The sequence below is a fragment of the Dipodomys spectabilis genome, unplaced genomic scaffold (assembly GCF_019054845.1).
Source record: "Dipodomys spectabilis isolate Male_0828 unplaced genomic scaffold, ASM1905484v1 ptg000212l, whole genome shotgun sequence".
NCBI classification, from domain to species: domain Eukaryota; kingdom Metazoa; phylum Chordata; class Mammalia; order Rodentia; family Heteromyidae; genus Dipodomys; species Dipodomys spectabilis.
Window position 1 is genome coordinate 1119382 of NW_024870889.1, and position 24881 is coordinate 1144262.

Sequence of the window (24881 nt, forward strand, 5' to 3'; positions counted from 1 at the left end):
TATTTTATGAGTTCATAGTGGAGAACTGAGTAGCATTTCTGATACCTTTGGAGAACTGTTCTTCATATTTCCTGTTTTTTGTTTTGGTTTGTTTTCTTCTCCATGAGCACTTACAGTGACTTTCAAGAGCACTGTATTGGAATCTTTTTAGTGTTCTTCCTTACAGAAAGCTCAAAATATGCCTGCCTCCTTTATAACTTATATAGCTCCCCCTTTCCCCCAGTTCTGCAAGATAAATGTGCTTTATCCTCAATTTGCTGCCACGTTGCTTTGAGTATTTTTCAGGCAATGTGACTCTGGGGTGTCTTTATCTCCTTTGCCCTCAGAAATGTGTTCCAGTTGGTCATGATGCCCATCTTTAGTTACAGTACCCAAAATGGAATGTTGGGAAAGACAGGCATTTATTGAGGTTTATGCCAAGCATAGTGTCCTGAGATACTCACTTTTCTGGAATTTTCAGTCTCCACAGTCCATCTGTGGGAACTTTGTCCCCATTTGACAGATGGCATTCTGCAGGTCAAAGAGGCAAATGATTGACTGGTGGGTAGGCTCACTGTGTGGCATCTAGACCAGGAATTGCTATCTGTTCTCACCGGGGCATTTCCTGGATTGAGTTATAATCCTGACTCACTCTCAGGGTAAATTCCCATTGGTCTTCTTTTCATTTCTGTGATTGTCTATCACTGGAGGTCAAGTTGTTGTTGTTGTTCTTGTTGTTTTTTGCCTTTCTGGGACTTGAACTCAGGGCCTGGGCACTGTCCCTGAGCTTTGTCAAGGCTAGCACTCCACCACTTTAGGTCTTTTTTTTGGGGGGGGGGGGGGTCTGGTCGTGGGGCCTGAACTCTGGGCCTGGGCGCTGTCCCGCAGCTCTTCAGCTCAAGGCTAGCGCTCTACCACTTGAGCCACAGCGCCACTTCTGGCTTTTTTCTTTTTGCTTATGTGGTGCTGAGGAATCGAACCCAGGGCCTCAGGCATGCAAGGCAAGCGCTCTACCACTGAGCCACCTTCCCAGCCCGGGAAGACTCTTATCTCCAATTGAAAACCAGAAAACCAGCTGGGCACCGGTGGCTCACATCTATAATTCTAGTTACTCAGGAGGCTGAGATCTGAGTAACGCTGTTCAAAGCCAGCCTTGCCAGGAAAGTCCATGAGATTCTCATCTCCAGTTAACCACCAGAAAGCCAGAAGTGGTGTTGTGGCTCAAGTGATAGTGTGTTAGTCTTGAGCTGAAGAGCAGGGACAGCGCCCAGGCCCAGGGTCCAAGCCCCACAACCCCCCAAAAATAAATAAAACCTGGAAAACCAAAAGTGGCACTGTGGCTCAAAGTGATACCTTGAGCAAAAGAGCTCAGGGACAGCGCCCAGGCCTGTGTTTAAGCCCATGAATGACAAGAAAAGGCAAAGAACAGAAGAAAGTGAAGAGAGAGGCGGGGAGAGAGAATGAGATGTGTAGATGTAGGTCCTGGGGCTTAAACTCGGGGTCTTGAGCCACTACTCCACTTCCAGCTTTTTGGTTTAACTGGAGATGAGTCTCAAGGACTTGCCTGCCCCTGTTGGCTTCCAATTGTGATCTTAAGATCTCAGCCTCCAGAGCAGCTAAGATTGCACCTTGGACATTTTTTTTTTTTTTTACAGTACATCATAATGGTGCTTTTATCAACATGTACATAATGGTCCCATAAGATTATAATAGAGCTGAAAATTCCTGTTGCCTAGTGTTGTATCCAATAAGTTGTTCATGTTTGTGATAGTGCTGGTGTAAACAAACCTATTGTGCTGCAAGTCCACGGTAAAGATAATGAACCACTGGCTTGCGCATTTACACTTTGAATTGTTAAATTGTACTCGTACTTAAAAAGAAGTATTAGTGGAGGGGCCCATCAGCTGCACTGGACATTGATGAAAGTGAACTAAGCGATGGGAAGGAGGGAGGGAGGGAATGAGGGGAAAGAGGGAATAGCTGGTACTAAGCAAAAGGAAAGAAATGTGTATATATCACCCAATGTGGAAAAAATAGTTGTATTCTCAGTCTCATAGAATTCACAGACATTATAGACCATGATAATGACAGTTGGCCTTGTGAAGGTTAAAATGTATTTGTGACTTTAGCTAAGTATAACTAACTATACCACAGTATTGTGAAATTTATGTAGTCATTTAATCTCAATAAAGAAATATGTGGAAAAAAGTATTGGGTAACAGCAAGGCCACCTCACACCAGTGGCTTCACACATCTCACATTGCCCCATGTTTGTGTCTTTTCCCCTTGTGCTTAATTTAATGTCACTTTGTTTTTTCACCATGCCCCTAGGAGCGTATCTGTCCTCTTCCCGGAATCCTCTCCAATATCTGAGGTTTGTTTGCCCAGTGGCGTCCATTCTGAGCAAATGGAGATACAATCTTAGTGTGGTTTCAGTTTACATTTCCTTAAGGTGAAGTAAGAAAGTCCAAGACTCTCTTACCTTATCTCCAATTAACCCGAGAAAGCAGAAGTGGAGCTCTGGCTCCCTAATTTGACTTTGCCTTGTCTTTTGACACAGTTTGAAATTTTACACAGTTTTCATGTTACATATGTTAACTCAGCTTGATTGTCTTTGGAGCTGTTAAAGCTTTCCATCATTGTCTACTATTTATTTATTTATTTATGTGCTCGTCCTGAGGCTTGAACTCAGGGACTGAGAGCTGTCCCTGAGCTTTTATTCCCATAGCTGGTACTCTACTGCTTGAACCATAGTTCTACTTTGGGCTTTTAATTGATTGAAGGTAAGAGTCTCGGGGACTTGTCTACCTGGGCTGGTTTTAAACTGCAGTCCTCAGATCTCAGCCTCTTAAGTACCTAATATTATAGGTGTGAGTCACCATACCCAGGTTCGATTTTAAAGATATAGGAGATGGATTGTGCAAATGACTTTCTGAGGCAAAAGCTGGGGTGTGGTCTTGTCCTTGTATCACTTAGGAAATTCTGATGTATTATTCATCCAAACATTTAAAAATAAATTATTTGTAGTTTAATATTTTTTGCACCTCCACCGCCCCTTCGGCCCTCCCCCCTCCCCCCCCAGTCCTGGGGCTTGAACACAGCCTGGGCCCTGTCCCAGAGCTTCCTTTGCTCAAGGTTAGCACTCTACCACTTGAACCCCACAGCACTACTTTCAGCCTTTGCTCTTTATGTGGTCCTGAGGAATGGAACCCAGGGCGTCATGCATGCTAAACAAGCACCCTGCCACTAAGTCACAATCCCAGCGCCTTAGTCTTAGTTTTAAATATGTATTTTAAAATCACTTACGGCAGTACCATCACTTGCTAGGTAAGTACTCTACCTCTGGAGCCATACTCCCAACCCTTTTACCTTTAGTTATCTTTTTTTGTGCTTTTGCCGAGGCCTTGGCCGCAGACCGAGATCAAGTCTGTCTACCTAAGGCCTTCTGCATGCTGAAATCACAGGCAGGTGGAATGGTGGCTGGCTGTCTCCTCGAAGTGTGATCTTGCTAGTCTCTGCATCTTCCTTATAAAGGGTGTACTTTATCCAGACTGGAGGACTGGTTAATCAACAATCTGTTTCTTGTTCTCTTTCTCACCTACCTCCTACAGCTACTCAGAGGGATCATTGGAATGAAACTGTAGAATGGCTGCCACCAGGTGGCAGAATTGCTTTATTCAAGCTTCTTTTTTGATACTCAGTGACAGATAATTTCCTGTTTTTATAATAACGGAGATGGAGATGCCAGGATATTTGCTATCATATTCTGCTTGTTTTTGGTGGTGCTGTCATGAAACCTGGGGTGGGTTTGTGCATGCTAGGCAAGTACTCTGCACTCTGCTCCTTCTCTAGCCAAGACCATGATCTTCAAAGATTTTGGCATGCTCAGTTTGAATTGTGAGGGAGCCACTCTCGTGCTTCCTTTGCAGTATGTAAGCATCACTGCAGATGCTGATAGCAAATGGTTATTAAGAGCTCCACGGGGTGTCCTTAGCTCCTTACGCAGCGCTTGCCACTGGAACAGGCCAGGCGCAGTGTGCGCGGGAGGGCCGGGAGAGTGAAGGTCATGGTGGCAGTGTTCATCTGCAGTCTCTTTTGCAGTTGAATTTGAGACTCTTACCTTTGCACCAAGGGCACTGGGTTCATTCTACTGAACCATGAATAAACAGAAGCAGAGCTGAGTCCCCACAAAAAAGATAAGCATCCCTGGTACCACTCCCTCCAGCCACAGCTGTTATCCTTGCTCCTTTCAAGCTGGAGTAGATAGAGTGGGTGTGGCCGGCTTTGCTTGGTTTCCTTTTCCACTGAGTGGAATTCCTTCTATCTGCTCTCAAGGAAGATTTCAAGTATTCTGGGATCACAGTGTAGATAGCAGAAATCAGTGAGTGACTCTGGCCAGCTTCTTACATTTCCTGAGCTTGTCTCTTCATTTGTGAGTAAGAATGATAAAAGGCTTATAAAGAGCTTAGAGCATGGGCACTGGTAGCTCACGCCTGTAATTCTAGCTACTCAGGAGGCTGAGATCTGAGGATCTTGGTTCAAAGCCAGCTAGGGCGGGAAATCCTGTGGGACATCTCCAGTTGTAATAACCAGAAAATCAGAAGTGGCGCTGTGGGTCAAGTGGTAGAGCGCTAGCCTGGAACTGAAGATGTGCAGCCATGTAACTTTGGGGTATTTAGGAATCTCTCCCCCCCCCTTTTTTTTCTTCCCTCTTCCTCTTTCTCAACTTGTAAGAAAGCCAGCCATGGGTTTGAACAGTCTACTTTTTTTTTTTTTTGTGGGTCCTGGGTCTTGAACTCTGAGCCTAGGCCCTGAGCTGCTTTAGCTCAAAGCAAGCACTCTACCACTTGAGCCACAGTGCTCTTCTAGCCTTTTTGACTATTTCATAGGAGATAAGAGTCACATGGACTTTCCTGCTCAGTCTAGCTTTGAGCCATGATCTTCACATCTCAGCTTCCTGAGTAGCTAGGATTAAAAGTGTGAGCTACTAGTACCTGGCTCAATCTACTTACTATAGAGCATAATTCATTTGCATTATAATTAAGATTAGATAATTATTATTTCTTTTGTTGGTTGTAGGGCTTGAAGCCAGGGCCTGGTCACATTCCCTGAGCTCTGCCACTTTGAGCCACAGTGCCACTTCCAGTTTCCTGGTGGTTACTTGGAGATAAGAGTCTTATGAGGGGCTGGGAAGGTGGCTCAGTGGTAGAGTGCTCGCCTTGCATGCATGAGGCCCTGGGTTCTATTCCTCAGCACCACATAAGCAGAAAAGACTGGAAGTGGCACTGTAGCTCAAGTGGTAGAGTGCTCACCTTGAGTTCAGACCCCATGACCAACAAAAAAATAAATTAGAAAAAAAAATTAAAAAAAGATGAAACCTTTAAAACAAAACAAAAAGAGTCTTATGAACTTTTGTGCCCAGGCTGGCTTTGAACTGTTATCCTCTGATCTTAGCCTCTTGAGTAGCTAGTATTACAGGTATGAGCCACCAGTGCCCAGGCTAGTTTTATTTTTTTTATGTTAAAAGCTTTTTTTCACTTAAGGAAATGACTTGGTTTTGAACATTGCACATTTTCAAAGTAGTAGAGCTTCTCTCTAGCAAGCTCAGGCCTGAGTTCAAATCCTTGTATCTGCGTTTATTACTGTTGTACCCATAGCAGCTGCTGCCATCTGTGGGGCACCTAGCTGAGGAATAGCAATCATAGACTTGGGAGGAGAGCCCAGGCTGTGTGGGGTAGGAAGGCAGAGAGAAACGTGGACTGTCAAAGCCATGGGGTTTTGTGGGGTTTTTTGGTTCCCAGTTCTAGACCCTGAGTCCAGGCCTTGGTGCGTTGCTTGCTCAGAGCTATTATGCTACCAGTTGAGCCAAACTTCCAGTCTGGGATTTTGCTGTTTAATTAAGGATGGAATCTCAAAAATTTTCTGCCCAGACTATTTTCAAAACCGGAGTCTTCCATAGCTCAGCCTCCTGAGCAGCTAGGATGACAGGCGTGAGCCGCCCGCGGCCAGGAAAAGGCCCGTGCTGAGAAGAGGCCGGGAGGTGCCTGAGGTTTCTCCTGAGGCGATGGCCAGGCTTTGCTTGTGGTGGCGCCTTCCCAGGCTTATAAAATAGTCACAGCAGTATAAAGGTCTTGATTGGCTTTATTTATTATATGTAAACTGAAAAGATCATGGGGAGGAGGAAGCATTAACAAAAGAACAAAAAGTAAACTGGTTACTTAATTAGTGTAAGGGTTGAGGACTAGACAGTAGACAGATGCTGACCAGGTCACTTCCAGTTATCTCAGTTTACTTTTGTGTAAAGGCTAAAGCAGAAAGACCTTTATTATGCCAGTTGAACCTGGCCTATTTGGGACATCAGGCTGTTGTCTAATCCTGATGAGTTGGAAGGGCAGATAAACAGCTTAGTCTTGGCTGAGTGACATGGACTGTTAGCTGTAGGGCTCCATTTTCATTTCTAGCCTGGTCTTTTGGGACTCAGTACAGATTAGTACAGTACAGATTGGTGCTCTGTAATTTTTATTTAGCCCTGGGAAGGTCAGGGAAGTTCCTAAAGGAAATAAAAGATGCTTTCTGTGGTTTCTGCCCTGCCACATGAACTCAGTAATAAACAGTCCAGATTGGATCTTGACCTTTTGGAAACACACTTGACCTTGCTGCCTTGCTAGACAGACAACCTAAAAGAAAACACTGGCATTGAATATATCAAAGTGCTGCCAGCAGCCACTTAGCAATTGTTTGTGTAAGCTTTGTCAGAAATTCAGGATGATGAATGGCTAAAAAGTGTTTGCTAGTGCGTATTAGATGGCGTCATTTCACAGGTTACAAGGCTTTCCACGCACGACCTTATTTCTTCCTAGTCTCCAGAGCTCCGTAGGCACACTAGGTGACTCCTTTGTTTTTGTTTTTGTTTTTGGGTCCGGTCGTAGGCCTGAACTCTGGACCTGGGCACTGTCCCTCAGCTCTTCAGCTCAAGGCTAGCGCTCTACCACTTGAGCCACAGCGCCACTTACAGCTTTTTTTTTTTTTTTTTTGTCAGTCGTGGAGCTTGAACTCTGGGCCTGGGCGCTGTCCCTCAGCTCTTCAGATCAAGATGGGCTACCACTTGAGCTACAGTGCCACTTCCGGTTTTCTGGTGGTTTATTGGAGATAGGAGTCTCACGGTCTTTCCTGCCTGGGCTAGCTTTGAACCACGATCCTCAGATCTCAGCCTCTTGAGTAGCTAGGATTACAGGCGTGAGCCACCAGCTCCCAGCCCAGCTTTTTTTTTTTTTTTCCTGCTTATGTGGTGCTGAGGGATCGAACCCAGGGCCTCATGCATGCAAGACAAGTGCTTTACCACTGAGCCACCCTCCGAGCCCCCTATGCAGCTCCTTTGTAGCTGGTAGTAGTGGTGCTGTTGGTTCTTTAGGTCTGTGTCTTCAGGGTGGTCTCATAGCACATCTCACAGTAGTGTCCTTTGAAAGGCAATCTTAGTAAAAGTGCCTTGGTTTTGCCATACGGTGGTGTGGCATCAGAGGGAAGTGGAGTAGCACTCAAAGTGCATGTGCTTCTCTTGTGAGTTTTTAGCTCATTCTGAAGGCATTGGGCCAGGCATGAGTCGTGAGCCTGTTACTGATGCAAAAGGATGGACTCTTGGAGCAGGAGCAGCTGGCACCGGCCTCAGGAGGACAGGTGATCCAGACACTCTTCAGACTTTGATTTGCCTAGAGAACAAATGGCTAGCATAGCCACCCTTTCATGAGGGAAAAAGCTAGAGATAGTCTTGTAATACCTGGCTCTAAGCCCCAACCACCAGTTTCAACCTTGGTGGCAGAATAAAACCTTTCAATTTGTTATTAGTGATAAATCAGTTGGAATTTTACTGTATTCTGTGAGTGAAGAAACTAGGAAATTTGTAAATATTTCAAATTTTGAAAAAATATAAGTTGAGTGCCTCGTCTCATTGTACAACTAATGTAAACTAATAAAAGAAAATTAGCCGGGCACCGGTGGCTCACGCCTATAATCGTAACTACTCAGGAGGCTGAGATCTGAGATCACGGTTCAAAGCCAGCCCGGGCAGGAAAGTCCAAGAGAATTTTTTTTTTTTTTTTTTGGGTCCGGTTGTGGGGCCTGAACTCTGGGCCTGGGCGCTGTCCCTCAGCTCTTCAGCGCAAGGCTAGCGCTCTACTACCTGAGCCATAGCGCCACTTCCGGTTTTTTTCTTTTTGCTTACATGGTGCTGAGGAATCAAACCCAGGGCCTCACGCATGCAAGGCAAGCGCTCTACCACTGAGCCACCTTCCCAGCCCCCTCCAAGAGACTCTTATCTCCAGTAAACCACTAGAAAACTGGAAGTGGCACTGTGACTCAAGTGGTAGAGTGCTTGCCTTGAGCTGAAGAGCTGAGGGATAGCTCCCAGGCCCAGAGTTCAAGCCCCACGACCGGAAAAAAAAAGAAAAAGAAAAAGAAAATTAGTGCCTTAGTCTCAATTAATACTGAGTTACATATTGATTGCTGTTTGAATTAAGTCAACTCTCTTTTGTCAATACAATTTTCTTCCTCTGAGTATTAGAATACATACTAATAAAAGAGCTTGAATTCTTTTTCACTATTGATTTTTAAACTTGGTTGTGTCATTTCTATGATAATCGGGGGAATGCATGTGTGGCATACAGTAGGATTAGTGTGCTGGGATTGAGATGTTCTCTCTCGGGGTAACCACGGTCAAGGCAAACACACCAGGCCTCTCTTTCCATGTCGTGCCTCTGCCTGGACAGTGAGATTTGGGAGTAAGAGGACATATGGGCTGGAGGAGATTTTGTTGTTTATTCCATGAAATTCTTTGCCATTTTACTTTCTGGGTTTATGCTGTTTTTAGAATTTATAAAGCAAAGTCAGCCATGGATGGTGCTCTTGACAGTAGTTCATTGCTATCTGGCATGCCTGAAAAGACAAGAAAACCCTTTAAAGGATGCTGATTTCTTGGGGGGGGGGGGGGGCTTCTGTCTCAGCCTCCCCGATCCAGCAATTGAAGGTGGGCAACACCACACCGGCTCATATTTCTTTTTACTACAAAATGTAATTTTCAACCAACCAAAGTAATACTTGTTTTAGAAAGTGGAAGTTAGCCTGGCTACTCAGGATATAGAGCTGGGGAGGCTCACAGCTCACAACCAGACTAGGTAAAAAGCAGAGACCCAGCTGGCGCCGGTGGCTCACGCCTGTAATCCTAGCTACTCAGGAAGCTGAGATCTGAGGACCCTGGTTCAAAGCCAGCCCGGGCAGGAAAGTCCATGAGACTCTTATCTTCAATAAACCACTAGAAAACCAGAAGTGGCACTGTGGCTCAAATGGTAGAGCACTCTCCTTGAGCTGAAGAGTGCAAGGTCAAGCCCCACGACCAACTGGAAAAAAAAAAAAAAAGCAGAGACCCTGCTGGCCCTATCTGAAAAATAACTACAGCTAGCTCATGCCTTGCGTAAGGCTCTGAGTCAACTCTAGTACCACCAAAAAGTGAAAAGGAAGAAAATATAAGTTAGAACCAAGAGCACTCATCTGGCCATCAGTAATGGGGTGTGCCCGGGCGCGCCTGTGGGCTCTGTGCACCCCACGATTCCCCAGGTGTCCTGTATTTCCCCCGGGATGTGGCAGCCCTAAGCGACGTGTCCGTGGATGGGGATTGTGCTCTCCTCAGGCTGTTCACTGGTTTCCTCCTGTTTTTCAGTGGATGAGTACATCGCCATTGCCAAAGAGAAGCACGGGTACAACATGGAGCAGGTATTGGCATGTTCTCTGTTGTTCAATGGGGCCACATGGTTTCCTCTGTTTATTGAGCACCGTGTCTCTTCATGGGCTTTTGGCGGTGTTATAGACCTTGGTTGTCTTTCTCCTTGCTGGGGTGTCCGTTGAGTGGATCTTGGCTTTGGAAGGCAGACGTTCTTTCTGCAGGTCTCCAACCGCCAGGGCAGTGGCCCTGTGCGAGCAGTGAGGCGCCCGTCTGCAGCACGAAGCTCTTCTCGAGTATGTGATTTGTGGATCATTCTTTGGGTTGTGGGATTTTTTTTCTGATTTTGTATCATACTCTTTTTTTTTTTTTTTTTCATCTATCTGAGAAAGGGTCTTGCTGTGTGGTCCAGGCTGGCCCAGAGCTCACTGAGTTGGTCTCAAACATGAGGTCCTCCTGCCTCAGCCTCCTAAAAGTGCTGGGATTGCAAGCATCCATCACCATGCCTGTTGAATAATGTTTTAATATTCAATTTGAATCAGTAACAAGTCATAAAACAACAGTTACTCAAAAGAGAAAATGGCTTTCTTTTTCCAAAGTATACTCATAAACTGGTTCAGAAAAAAAACATTAATTTTTATGGCCTAAAATGCTTAAATATTAACCTGATTGCTAAATATTTCTATTCTATTTTCTCTCTCTCTCTCCCCCTCTCCCCTCTCCCCTCCCCCTCTCGTTGGTCATGGGTCTTGAACTCTGGGCCTAGACGCTGTCCCTGCACTCCTCAGCTCAAGGCGAGCACTCTACCACTTGAGCCACAACACCATTTCCAGTTTTCTGAATGGTTTACTGGAGATAAGAGTCTCATAGACTTTCCTGCCCAGGCTGGCTTTGAACCACGATGCTCAGCTTCCTGAGTAGATAGGATGACAGGCGTGAGCCACCAGTGCCCAGCAGTATATCTGTTCTTAAGGATGCTAGTCTTGATTATTTTCATATTTAGCAAGATGGTTTTTACTTTAAAATTTGGACATGGGGGACTGGGAAGGTGGCTCAGTGGTAGAGCGCTTGTCTTGCATGCATGAGGCCCTGGGTTCGATTCCTCAGCACCACATAAGCAGAAAAAAAAAAAGCCGGAAGTGGCGCTGTGGCTCAAGTGGTAGAGCGCTAGCCTTGAGCTGAAGAGCTGAGGGACAGCGCCTAGGCCCAGAGTTCAGGCCCCACGACTGGACCCAAAAAAAAAAAAAAATTGGACATAGGAAATTTGTATATGAAAGTATTGCTGGATTATCTTGTTTCTAATTCATTCCTCACCTACTTGTATTTCTTTTCTTTCTGAACTGAAAAATCCGACAGTACTCGTGAGAGGTTTCTTTGTAAAACAAAACAAAACAACTGTTTTTGTAGACTGCCTGCTCTGCATATGCATTGGTTAAAGCTGTAGTGTCTCAGAGCCTCAGGGTCTTCTGAGTTGAGACATAAAGATAATGGAATGCACTTCACAGGACTCATGAGATAAAAGAGTCAGTGTGCGGAAAGTCATGTGACCAGGAGGAGGCTTCTGAGACTGGCCGGGTAGCACAAGCATCTGTCTCCCCATCTAAACTTGAACTGCACTGATGGAACGATCTGACACAGCCCTCCCTATGACAGGAAGCTATATGTGTGTTTCTGGAATAGTTTATACATAGCTTGCAGGACCCAGCGGGCAAAATGCCTGCCCTCCAGATGCTCAGCATCTGTGCTCTGCTGGCAGATGTCTGCTTCTCATCGCAGCGCAGGCCGAGACTTAGTCATCGCCGGTGCTCTTCCTGGTCCTTGAGCGCCTCTCCTTTCAGATACGGTGACTTAATGGTGAACGGAAGGGCCAAGGCCCAGGCCCTCTGCTGCTCCCTTCATTTTTCTCCTTTTTTCCTCCTCTTGAGAGGCAGCCAGTACAGATTAGGGCATTCAAAAGCAACTACATATGAGGGAAAATTAGAAAGTTGATGTACATAGCTAGAGAAAGAAGTAGGCTTAGAAAAATCCAAACTCATACATCAGACCAGATCCCTGGTGCAGAGACAGATTGCAATTATGAAAAAAAAGAAAAATAATCACAAAAGAATAACACACTATGGAGAGCAGCGAACATCTGACTTACCATGGTAATTGCATTTTTAACTTCAGACATCCACACACCGCACAAAGCTAGAAAGAAACAGGAAAGAATAGCCCATTGACAGGAAAACAAACCAACAGAATCTGTCTCTGACAAAAACCTGTTTCCTGAAGATGTTTATTTTATTTGACTTCTTGGGCATTGCTGAGGACTGAGGCCAGCGCTGTGTGCATGCCGGTCCGGGCAAACCCTCCGTTTAGTCCACACCCCAGCCAGACCTGCCTCAAAGACCACTGACATGGCCCCTGACCCAAAGACCACGTGGAGGACGGCAACAAAGTGGTGTGCCGGAGAAAATGGAGAGACTAAAAAGAAAACCTGACTTGAAATTTGAAAAAATTCTGGAGCTACAAATGACAATACATGTAAGGAAAGTTCATCTGAGAGTTGAGTGGTTTTGAGCAGACGAAAGAAAGAATCAGTGCATTTGAGCATAGGACAATTTCTTTGTAATCTATGGTGCAGAGGATGGAATGCAGGACCCCCACATGCCAGGCGGGAAGTCTGCTGAGTTTCCCCCATCAGAGTACATGTTACTGAACATGAAGAGCAAGAAGAAGGGAAGGAGGGGACAACTGGGTGAACTGCCTGATGCTGTGGCTCAAGCTTACAGTCTGAGTTACTTGGAAGGATGAGGTTGAACATTGCAGGTTGAAGGCAGTCTGGAGTAGACATTCATGAGACGCCCATCTCAACAAATGTCTGGATATCTTCCATGCTACATGACTGTCAGCCTATTGAGAAAAGCACAAATAAGAGCATTGCAGCTGGGAGCCAGTGGCTCATGCCTGTCATCCTAGCTACTCATGAGGCTGAGATCTGAGGATCTCGGTTCAGAGCCAGCCTGGGCAGGAAAGCCTGTGAGTCTCTTATCTCCAATAAACCACCAGAAAACCAGAAGTGGTGCTGTGGCTCAAGCGGTAGAGCGCTCGCCTTGAGCTGAAGAGCTGAGGGACAGTGCCCAGGCCCAGAGTTCAAGCCCCATGACCGACCAAAAAAAAAAAAAAGCAAAAAAAGGAAGAGCATTGCAGTCTAAGCTGGCCGGGGTATGAAGCATGATCCTGTCTCAGCACAAGAAAGGCTAGGTTGTGATTCAAGCGGTATAGCACCTGAATTTAAACCCCAGTACTGCCAAAATAAAAACAGATGAAAAAGGGTCGGGTTTAGCTCCGCTCCATGCAAGAGCACTTGCCTAATGCAAGGCCCTGAGTTCGGTCTTCAGCTCTGCAGAAATTAAAAAAAAAAAAAAAAAGTTCATAGAACCCAAGAGGCTTGTAGGATGTCATCAATGAGAAGAATCAAGAGCACTGGGAATTTCAGAGGGAGAAAACTTCAGGATGGAGAAGTTTTGAAGAAATAATGGCCCATAGCTTCTCAAAGCTGATCAAAATCATGAGTATGAACATCAGAGCTCAACAAACTTCAACTAAGGTGAACCATGCCTACATAAGACACAGAATAAAGCTTCCAAAAGCCAATGATGGGCTGGGTGTGTGGCTCACACGTGTAATCCTAGCTACTCAGGAGGCAGAAATCGTGAAGATCATGATACAAAATTGGTAGATATAAAAAAGAAAATGAGCCAAGTGCCCACGCCTGTAATCCTAGCTACTCAGGAGGCTGAGATCTGAGGATCATGCTTCAAAGCCAGCCCGGGCACAAAAAGCCATGAAACTCATATCTCCAACAAACTACCGGAAAACCAGAAGTGGTGCTGTGACTCAAGTGGTAGAGCACTTGCTTGAGCTGAAAAGCTGCGGGACAGCGCCCAGGCCCAGAATTCAAGCCCCATGACTGACCCACAGTCTCCTCCCCACCCCTACCAAATAAATAAATAAATAAATGAGATTACATCTGAACAAATAAGCCAGTCATTGTAGCTATATGGGGGGGGGGGGGTTAAGTAGGAGACTCAAGGTCCCTGGCCAGTCCAGGCAAAAAGCAAGAACCTACCTAGAAATATAACTAAAGTGAAAATAGCAGGAGGCATGGCTCAAGTGGTACTTGCTTGCCTAACAAGCACAAAGCCCTGAGTTCAAATTACATACTGGGGGCAGAGGTGGGGATAGGAGACTTTAAGAGGGAGACCATTTTTCACACTGAAGAGATCATCAGTAGGATTATCGTATTTCCCATCAGAAATGTTTGCGTCGTCTGATGAATTCACAATGCTAAGTGGGAAAAACCATCAACCAAGAACTGTATGTGTGCTCTTGTAGTTCAGTATTAGAGCACTTGCCTGGCATGTGCCAGGTCCCAGATTCCAACCCTAGCACCACACAGAGACAGGAAAGCCTGCATAGACAGTTGTTCATCAAAAGTGAAGATGAGCTAGGTGCTAGTGGCTCATGCCTGTAATCCTAGCTATTTAAGAGCCTGATATCAGAGGATTGAGGTTCAAAGCCAGCCCAAGCAGTTAACTACCAAAATGTCAGAAGTGGAGCCATGGCTAGCCTTGAGCACAAAACACACACACACACACACACACACACACACACACGATGAAACTAGCCTTGAGCACAAAACACACACACACACACCCCGGGAGGGAGTTCATTCCCATTCAAGAACAAGCAAGGTATCCTACAGGAGAATAAAGATTTTAAAATACACGAGTAGTTGTGAAAGCTAGTATTACTAAGCAATGGTTTGTAAGTGTACTCTTGATTTTCTGTGTGCTTCAAGAAACTAATATAGTAGAAAAAATAGTCTGAACGTTAACATTATTACCTTAGTGATTAGATGCTACACTTTTCCCATATAGTTTAAAAGACCAGTACATGCAAAAAAAAATTATTGGTGTACAGTATAGAAAGATATAATTTTGTGATGTCAGCAGCTGAAAGGGATGGGACAGAGATATTTAAAGAGCCACATTTTTGCACCTTATTGGAAGTACTCTGGTATAAATTCAAATTAGAATATCGTTTAAGATCTTAATTGTAACCATGGAGGTAACCACAAGAAAAAACAGCCACACAGCAGAGTATGACAGTAAGTGAAAATAGGATCTGGTTGAGGCTAGCCTGAGCAAAAGAGAGTTTTAAAAGTTAATATCTCAACAAAGGAGCCTAGTAGAGCTGGGCACCAGTGGCTCATGGTTATAATCCTAGCTACTGAAGTGGCTGAGCTCACAGGATCAAGGTTTGAAGTCAGCTCAGTAGGAATGTCCATGAAACTCTTACCTTCCAGTTAACCAGTAAAATTCCAGAAGTGAAGCTGGGGCTCAAGTGGGTGAACAGTAGCCTTGAGCATAAAAGGTCACGACAGTGCCCAGGCTCTGAGTTTGATCTCCAGGACTGGCACACGTTTGCACGCATACACGTACACCTGGTGGTACATTTCAATGCCAGCTACTTGGGAATTGGAGGTAGGAAGACCATTGTTTAGGCCAGCTTAGGAAGCATGAGACCCTACAAACCCCAGGGAGGTGGGAAGGAGGGAAACAAGAACACGTGCAGAACACATACGCAGAAGGACATGAGAAATAAACGTAAGCATTCATAACCGGTAACCAGCTGAACACAGAAGTTGGCAATATAGAAGTTGAATCTTTAAGGCCTATAAATAAGAAATAGGTAAGTGGCAGGAGTACTTTAAGCTTATAAAATAGACTTTGCTTTACACTTTTTGTTGTTGTTTAGGGTTTGGGGGTTTTTTGTTTTGTTTTGTTGAGACCTCGGTTGCCTTACTTTGTAGCCCAGACTTCCTAGACCTCCTGCTTTACCTCCCAAGTGCCAGGATCACAGGTGTGTATAACCACACTAAGCTCAAAATAGACTTTAAATCAGAACAAGTTACAAGAGACGACAGGGACATTGGCTGTGAGTGGGAATGTAAAATGGCAGGACTGCTAAAGAGAGCAGGTGCCGTGCTTTAAGAAATTAAAAGCAGTATTACCATAGGATTCAGCTCTACTTCTAGATACATAGCCAAACAAACAAAAGCGGGTTCTCAAAGAACCATTTGTACATCTGTGTTTATAGTAACCAAAACAAGGAAGCAGCCCAAGTATGGAACAAGCAAACAAATAAGCAAACTACAGTCTATACTTACCATGGTAATTTGTTCACCCTTAAAAGAGGGTGCTGGATGCTGGTGGCTCACACCTGTGTTAGCTACTAAAGAGGCTGAGATCTGAGTATCGTGGTTTGAAGCCAGCCTGGCCAGGAGAGACCCTGAGACTGTCTCAACAATTAACTACAAAAAAAAAAAGAACACAAAAAACCAGAAGTGGACCTGTGGCGCAACTTGTAGAGCACTAGCCTTGAGTGAAAAAGCTAAAACACAGCACCCAGGCCCCAAGATGAAGCCCTGGGCCAGCACTGAAAAAAAAGGGAGTGAGGAAGCAATATGGATGGACCTTGATAAGCCAGTCACAGAGGACCTAGGCTGCGGTAGCACCTGCCTGCAGTTCCAGTCTGCCAGAGGATCAGGAGTTAAGCTCCAGTGAAGCACCATAGTGAGATTCTGTCTCCAGAACATCAAAACGAAATGAAAACTGGACGGATGCTCTGAGCCTACCTAATGCTAAATGTATGCAGTACACTAAAGTGGTTGAGATGATACTTGTGTCTTACGATTTTATTACAATAAAAGACTGGATGATGGGGCACATCTGTAATTTTAGCTGCTGCAGCGGCAGATATTAAAAGAATCAAAGTTTGAACCCAGGCCTGGCTGAGAACCTATTTCTTTTTTTTTTTGTGTCTGGTCCTGAGGCCTGAACTCTGGGCCTGGGCACTGTCCCTCAGCTCTTCAGCTCACGGCTAGCACGCTACCACTTGAACCATACCACCACTTGAACCATACCACCACTTCCGGCTTTTTTTTCTGCTTATGTGGTGCTGAGGAATCGAACCCAGGGGCTCATGCATGCAAGGCAAGTGCTCTACCACTGAGCCACCTATTTCAACACACAATCCAGGCATGTAGTAGGTCCCTGTAATTCTAGCTAGGTGGGGGGCAATAGAGATAGGAAGATTGCACACCAAGGCTAGTCCTGGCCCCAAGCAGGAGACCTATCTAAAACCTGAAGTAAAGGGCACTAAGAATGCCTGTGACCTGGGGCTCAGGAGGCTGAGATTCTGATTCATGGTTTGAAGCCAGACCGAATTAGTCAGCAAAAAAAAAAAAAAAAAAAAGCTGGAAGTAGAGTTGTGGCTCAAGTGGTAAAGCACTAGCCTTTCACAAAAAAGCTGGAGGACAGTGCCCAGGGCCTGAGTTCAAACCCCAAGACTGACACTAGCAAGTGTGAAAGCCTAAGTTCAACCCCTGCCAGCACTGCCAGTAATGAACAAACCGAAGAGGGAGGAAGATGTCAGTGTCCCGCTTAGCAGTACAGTAGCCAGATACTCACTTACCTGGATGGAAAGTCACACATTCTCTTCTTCCATCAGTTTCTTGGCTGATCTAATATATTTCACTGATATAATTTTTCTAGGCTCTTGGGATGCTCTTTTGGCATAAGCATAATATTGAAAAATCATTGGCTGATTTGCCCAACTTTACCCCCTTCCCAGATGAGTGGACTGTGGAAGATAAAGTATTATTTGAGCAAGCCTTTAGTTTTCATGGGAAAACTTTCCACAGAATCCAACAAATGGTAAGTGGTGCGCTTTGTGTTGTTTTTGTGTTAGTCTCTACTTTGAAGCTTGTGTGAAAGACAACCTCAATCTCAAAAGTTTTCATTTATAAAGATGGCTTTAGGGGAAGAATGGCTTGCTAGTGCTGCTCTATGGCTGGGAAACTTCCAGCTACAGTGAGCCCTTCTTCCACTGGAGTGAGCACTTCCTGCTTCTGGCTTGACACCTGTTGTCACCGCCCCTCCCCCAGTTCTGCTTGATGAGTCTACCCATGCCCCTGCCAGCAAGGCAGTGGAAAACTGTTTGGCTAGGTGGTGTTGGTTCTCACCCATAATACCAGATACTTAGGTATGCAGGTTCAGAACCATTTCTGGCAGATAACCTCAAGACTCTTTTCTCCAGTTAACGCAAAGAGCAGGAAGTAGGAAGTAGAGTTGTGGCTGAAGTGGTAGAGTCCCAGCCTAGAGCAGAAAAACCTCTCAAAGGCATGAAGGACTGAGTTCAGGCTCCAGTACTGGAACCAAAAAGAAAAAAAGCTATATGAAGCCAGGCGCCAGTGGCTCACTCTAGTAATTGTAGCTACTCAAAAGGCGGAGATCTAAGGATTGCGGTTCAAAGCCAGCCTGGGCAGGAAAGTCTGTGAGACTTATTATTTTTTGGTCAGTTGTGGGGCTTGAACTCTGAGCCTGGGTACTGTCCCTCAGCTCTTCAGCTCAAGGCAGCACTTCTGAGTGGTTTATTGGAAATAAGACTTTTCTGCCCGGGCTGGCTTTGACCTCGATCCCCAGATCTCAGCCTCTTGAGTAGCTAGGATGACAGAGCCACCAGTGCCCAGCTTCCTGAGACTCATCTCCAATTAACCACCAGAAAACCGGAAGTGGCTTTGTGGTTCCAGTGGTAGAGAAAGAGAGCGCTTGCTTGAGCTGAAGAGCTCAGGGACCGTGCCCAGGCCCAGAGTTTAAGTACCACATCTGAGGGGAAAAAAGCTATTTGGGTAAATTCCAACTTAAATCTTACTGACGGTTGCATTAATGTTAAAATGAATTTTTAAAAATTGCACCAAAAGGTACGTTAAGGACATGGATTACGTGAAAAAAAATTACAACCTGATTTCACAATTCTTTATTTGGCATTGCACTCTTGAGTAACCTGTGTTATTGTCTGTATAGAGAATTCATTTTGTCAATGTTTTTCCTTATCAGAAAAGAAAGGATGTGAATTAAGACATTTCTGCATAAGTGAGAGTAACCCTTATTAAATACATCTAATTGGATTTGACTGGTAAAGATGAGTGTCAAACCTAAGCCAACTCATGTTTGTACATTTAGCTTCCTGATAAATCTATAGCGAGTTTGGTGAAATTTTACTACTCGTGGAAGAAGACAAGAACTAAAACCAGCGTGATGGACCGACATGCCCGGAAACAAAAGCGGGAGCGGGAAGAGAGGTGAGCGCCAACTGGGGTGTCAGGCGAAGCACACAGGAGGAAGCTACACCTTCCTGACAGCACGACTTACACGGCATTTCTTCTCCTGTCAAACATTCGCGCAGCGCTGGGAAGCAGAGCGCTCATGCCCTGCAGCTGAAGCCACTGGATTTGAATGCGTCAACTAAAGCACAGATGAAAGCTTTCACTCCTTTTCATAAAAACACATAGCCAGGCGTGCACCAGTGGCCCACGGCTGTAAACTTAGCTGCTTGGGACGCTGAGATCTGAGGATTGAGGTTCAAAGCCAGCCTGGCCAGGAAAGTCTGTAAGACTTTATTTGTGGGGGTCCATTCGTGGGGCCTGAACTCTGGGCCTGGGCGCTGTCCCTCAGCTCTTCAGCTCAGGGCTAGCACTCTACCACTTGAGCCACAGCGCCACTTCCGGTTTTCTAATGGTTTATTGGAGATAAGAGTCTCACGGACTTTCCTGCCCTGGCTGGCTTTGAACAGAGATCCTCAGATCTCAGCCTCCTAAGTAGCTAGGATTACAAGGTGAGCCACTGACACCTGGCTTCTGTGAGACTCTTATCTCTAATAAACCACTAGAAAGGGGCTGAGAAGGTGGCTCAGTGGTAGAGCGCTTGCCTTGCATGCATGAGGCCCTGGGTTCGATTCCTAAGAACCACATAAGCAAAAAGAAAAAAGCTAGAAATGGTGCTGTGGCTCAAGTGGTAAAGCACTAGCCTTGAGATGAAGAGCTGAGGGACAGCGCCCAGGCCCAGAGTTTAGGCCCCACGACCGGACCCAAAAAAAAAAAATAATAATAATAATAATTGATTTTAGATTTCCTTCTTCCCTTTGTTGACCCATCTACATATCTGTCTTGTTTGTGCAAGTTTTGTGTGTGGGTTTTTGTTTTGTTTGTTGGGCCTCCCACTCACCCTTTGCTTCTTTTGTTGTTGTTGTTGGTCGTGGAGCCTGAATTCTGGGCCTGAGTACTGTCCCTGCGTTCTACCACTTGAGCCACCACCACTTCTGGCTTTTTCTGTTTATGTGGTGCTGAAGAATCAAACCCAGGGCTTCATGTATGCTAGGCAAGTGCTCTACCACTGAGCCACCTTCCCGGCCTCTCAGGTTTACCATTTTTGCTCAAGACTGGCACTTTACCACTTGAGCCACATCTCTACATCAGGCTTTTAGTGGTTAATTGGAATTGAGAGTCTCACACTTTCCTGCCTGGACTGGCTTTGAACTATGATCCTCAGGTCTCAGCTTCCTGAATAGCTAAGGTTATAGATGTGAGCTAATTTGTGTATAGTGTGTGTGTGTGTGTGTGTGTGTGTGTGTGTGTGTGTGTGTGTCTGTCTGTCTGTCTCAGTCGTGGGGTCTGAACTCTTGGCCTGGGTGCTGTCCCTCAGCTCTTCAGCTCAAGGCTAGCACTCTACCATTCAAGCTACCACCATTTCCAGCCTTTTCTGTTTATGTGGTGCTGAGGAATCGAACCCAGGGCTTCATGCATGCAAGGCAAGCACTCTACCACTGAGCCACCTTCCCAGACCCTTCTTTAATTTCTTTCTTTTTTGGGGTGGGGGGGGGGGGTCCGGTCGTGGGGCCTGAACTCTGGGCCTGGGCGCTGTCCCTCAGTTCTTCAGCTCAAGGCTAGCGCTCTACCACTTGAGCCACAGCGCCACTTCCAGCTTTTTTCTTTTTGCTTATGTGGTGCAGAGGAATCGAACCCAGGGCCTCAGGCATGCAAGGCAAGCACTCTACCACTGAGCCACCTTCCCAGCCCCCTTGTTTAATTTCTTAAAAAGACATTTATTTAGTTTTGCCAGTTGCTTGTGGCTTACGTATGTAATCCTAGCTACTTAGGAGGCTGAGATCTGAGGATCTCAGTTCAGAGGCAGCCAAGGCAGGAAAGCCCACGAACCTTTTATCTCCAATTAATCACAGATAAAGCTAGAAGAAGAGCTGTGGCTCAAGTTGTGGAGGGCTAGTCTTGAACAAAAAAGGACGTTCAGGGACAGCACCCAGGCCTTGGCTTCAAGCCCTGGGACCAGCAAAAAAAAAAAAAATAATAATACATTTATTTAGTTTTGTTCTTGCTGTTAGTTTTGAGTTCTCTCTCTCCCCCTCTGCCCTCTCCTCTCTTTCTGTCTCCACTCTCTCTGGCCCCTTTCCGTCTCCTCTCCTTTCCTCTGTTGTTCCCTTTGTCATCTCCCCTTCCTCCCCCACGCTGGGGATTAAACGTAGGGCCTTGCACATGCTAGACCTATGTTCTACCACTGAGCCGCACCCACCCTGGATCATCAGAGTGAAGAGAAGCTCCCTACGCCTAGTAAGGGAAGGTGTGTGTTAGCTGCCATTTCCTCAGCCTTCCATAGCTGCGGGCAGTGACAGTGCCATCTCTTCAGCTCTCAGAATGGACTCCAGGCTGGGCTCAGAAGTCCCACTTTGCATCCTCCTGGGAAAGTTAGTTCCTCCCAAGCCTGCTTTGGTGATAGTAGCTGAAGGTGCTTGATATCCAAAAGGCACTGCATATGCACAAGGTGGCCTTTAAAAGTATTTCCACATTTTCTATAATAATACTGTTTTAGTACGTTGAAAGTACAAAATACCTTGGAGAATAAATACATTATCCCCAATGTCCCTTCTAGAGTATATTACTTGTTACAAAGAAAAATTATGTGCAAGAACACATTGAAAATAGAATGTCAGGGGCTGGGAAGGTGGCTCAGTGGTAGAGTGCTTGCCTCACATGAATGAGATCCCTGGGTTCGATTCGTCAGCACCACATTAACAGAAAAAGCCAGAAATAGTGCTGTGGTTCAAGTGGTAGAGCACTCGCCTTGAGCTGAAGAGCTGAGGCCCAGAGTTCAGGCCCCATGACAGACCCTCCCCCCCCAAAAAAAAATCACTTTTGGAAAATTTGAACCTCTGGGACCAAGTGTAAATTGGTACTGATGTTAAGAACATATCCATGGGCTGGGAAGGTGGCTCAGTGATAGAGTGCTTGTCTCGCATGCATGAGGCCCTGGGTTCGATTCCCAACACTACATAAACAGAAAAAGCTGGAAGTGGTGCTATGGCTCAAGTAGTAGAGCGTTGTTAGCCTTGAGCTGAAGAGCTGAGGGACAGTGCCCAGGCCCAGAGTTCCAGACCCAGGACTGACAAAAAAAAATAATAAAACCACATTTATCCAAAGCTGGGTGTGTGGTGGTGCTTAGTGCTTAGTTCCAGCACTAAGGATGCTAAGGCAGGGGATCACTTGAACCCAGAACTCAGGAGTTTGACCAACTAAGTTCAGATAGCAAGTCCCTTCTCAGAAAAACAAAATGGGGCTGGAAATGTGGCTTTAGTGGTAGAGAACTTGCCTTGCATGCATGAGGTCTGGGTTTGATTCCTCAGCACCACATAAACAGAAAAGGCTGGAAGGGGTGCTGTGGCCCAAGTGGTAGAGGGCTAGCCTTGAGCTGAAGAGCTGAGGGACAGCACCCAGGCCCTGAGTTCAAGCCACAGGACTGGCAAAAAAAAAAAAAAAAAGCATCACTAAAACCATGAATCTTGATTTGTATGTATGTTCTTTTGCATACAGATTATTGGATCTACTTATGTATTAGTACTCTTTGGTTTTTGATTAAATATTTGACTTCTTTTATATGTTATTTATTTTAATTATGAAATTGAATCTGTTACTACAAGCATGTTCAATCTACTAAGCAGCAATCTAAATTAAGTCAAATAGATTGGGATTGATTATCCTTGATTATGACGTTCGAGTGCTGGCTGACACTCCCGCGTTTTCACACCCACGTGCTTCTCTTCGCACGACTGCTGCTGGGGAAGAGTGGGCGCCATCTTGTGCACCGTACGCTGCGAGGACACACACTGGCCGTGGCCCGAGGGTTTACTGAGCTCTCGCAGGCCTTGTGTAGCCACTGGCTCTTGTCTTGAACACTCTCCCCCAGAGCCTCTCCTTGCTTGGTAGAGATGGGGACGGGGACACAGTGGAGGCTGGCTCTGAACTCCCCTCTTCCACCACCGTCTCAGTTCTCTGGGGGCAGGCAGCCTGACTCTGTTCCTCCTAAAAATAAAAAACTTCCCAGCAAGCACACGCGGGTGGACCTTTGAAGTGTCAGGCCACTGCAAGTCGTCGCTGTTTTAATGGCAGTACTGGAGTTTGAACTCGGCCCAGTGTCAGGCATGACCCCGCACTCCCCCCACACCCCACCCCCAACACACTTCTGTTCCCCTTCGGTTATTTTTCAGGTCATCTTGTCCCCTCTGGTCACCATCTTCCTGCCTGTCTTTCCTGTCTACTTAGCTGGGATTACAGAAATTTACCACCATGTCCACCTTACCTGTTAGCATGGATGCTACAGGGTTTTTGCCCTTAAACCATGCTCCTCCCATCAGAGGACTAGGAGTCATCACTTCAGTGGTTGAGTGTGGGCCTGTGTTCAATTCCCAATACTGCCAGGAAAACACACACACACACACACACACACAAAATGCAGGTCACCAAAAGCCTCAGGCTTTTTGTGACTGTGAACAGAAAGTTGGGACTTGAAAATGGATTGATACTTGTTGCTAAGTTTGTTTATTCTTGTAGAAGTTCTTTGTCTTGCTGCATAACCGTACCCTAGACGTCTACTCCAGTAGAACTATGAAATGGTTGTTGTTCAGTTTGAATTATGAACTGTTTTTGTCTCAGCAGTCTGAGGTCATGTAGAGTAATTTTACATTAAACTTGTCACTAAATCAAGTTTCGAGTTATATTTTTATATGAACTAGAATTAATCCAGAATAACCTTTTAGTAATTTTTTCTTGTCTTCCAGTGAGGATGAACTGGAAGACACAAACGGAAGTAACCCCATTGACATTGAGATTGATCAGAACAAGGAAAGCAAAAAGGAGGTATTGCCCCATAATTGCTCAGGCAAAGGAACTTCATCACTCGTTTTTCTGCGCATTCTCCCTAGTACATTAAGTGCCGTGTGAAAAGTTCCTGTTAGGACTTTACTGCCAACTTAACTTTATGCAACTTAGAATTCTGTTTGCCAGGAATCATAAGTAAAAGAATCTTTATAGGAAAACAAAAGCCAGGCGCCAGTGGCTCATGCCTGTCATCCTAGCTACTCAGGAGGCTGAGATCTGAGGATGTGGTTCAAAGCCAGCCCGGGCAGGGAAGTCCGTGAGACTCTGATCTCCAATGAACCACCAGAAAACGAGAAGTGGAGCTTTGGCTCAAGTGGTAGAGTGCTCGCCTGGGGCTGAAGAGCTCAGGAACAGCCCAGGCCCAGAGTTCAAGACCCACCACCGACACCCCTCACCCCCTACCCACCCACCTCCACCCGGCCAAAAAAAAAAATATATATATCGTTGCACAAGAGATGTTTTTTGAAGACTCTGAACTTAAGCAGCTCATGAGCTCCTCCAATTGCATATGACTGTTGGTGTTTTCATATGGGTGTCTGCCTTTTGTCTGGATGGTATTTTTGCAAATGATTTGTAGGAGTGCCTGAATGACAAGGTCTAAGAGTTAACTCGATCGCATGGTTTAGGATGTTGTACTTGGAATTTTGAGTGGACTTTGTTTTGATAGATTGCTACTTACTAGAGACTTTGGTGAGGTATTTAAAATGAACAAGGAGAGGCTTTTCTATAATTCTTATTTATATCATAGCACAATTTCTGACTCAAAAAGAAAATTGGCTAATCTTAATTTCTTTTAAATGTATAATGCTATTAACAACACACACAGGTCATTGGGTAGTCTTTATAAAACAGTGCTATTCAGAACATAGTTTATGCCTGCTAATATTTTTATGTTATTATCACTTCAGAAATTGCCATTACTATCATAGATCTTAGTTTGTATTTTGTATTTTAGTTTTTAAAATTTGAAGCAAAAATCCACTTTAATAGTTCTATTAGCAAATGTTAACCTAGCAAAAGGAGATCAATCATGAGCAACCGTTGGAACTTATTCTTCTTAAAATGATTACTAGCAAGACA

General features: G+C 45.3%; 1 protein-coding gene across 1 annotated transcript in view; it reads left to right on the forward strand.

Moving 5' to 3' along the window:
- Rcor1 (REST corepressor 1) overlaps positions 1–24881 on the forward strand; it is an 86069-nt gene that overhangs the window by 44939 nt on the left and 16249 nt on the right. The window contains exons 4-7 of the mRNA XM_042696879.1: positions 9689–9741; positions 17293–17454; positions 18763–18881; positions 23702–23780. Of these exons, the coding sequence (XP_042552813.1) occupies positions 9689–9741; positions 17293–17454; positions 18763–18881; positions 23702–23780 (413 nt within the window). The remainder of the gene's footprint in view (positions 1–9688; positions 9742–17292; positions 17455–18762; positions 18882–23701; positions 23781–24881) is intronic.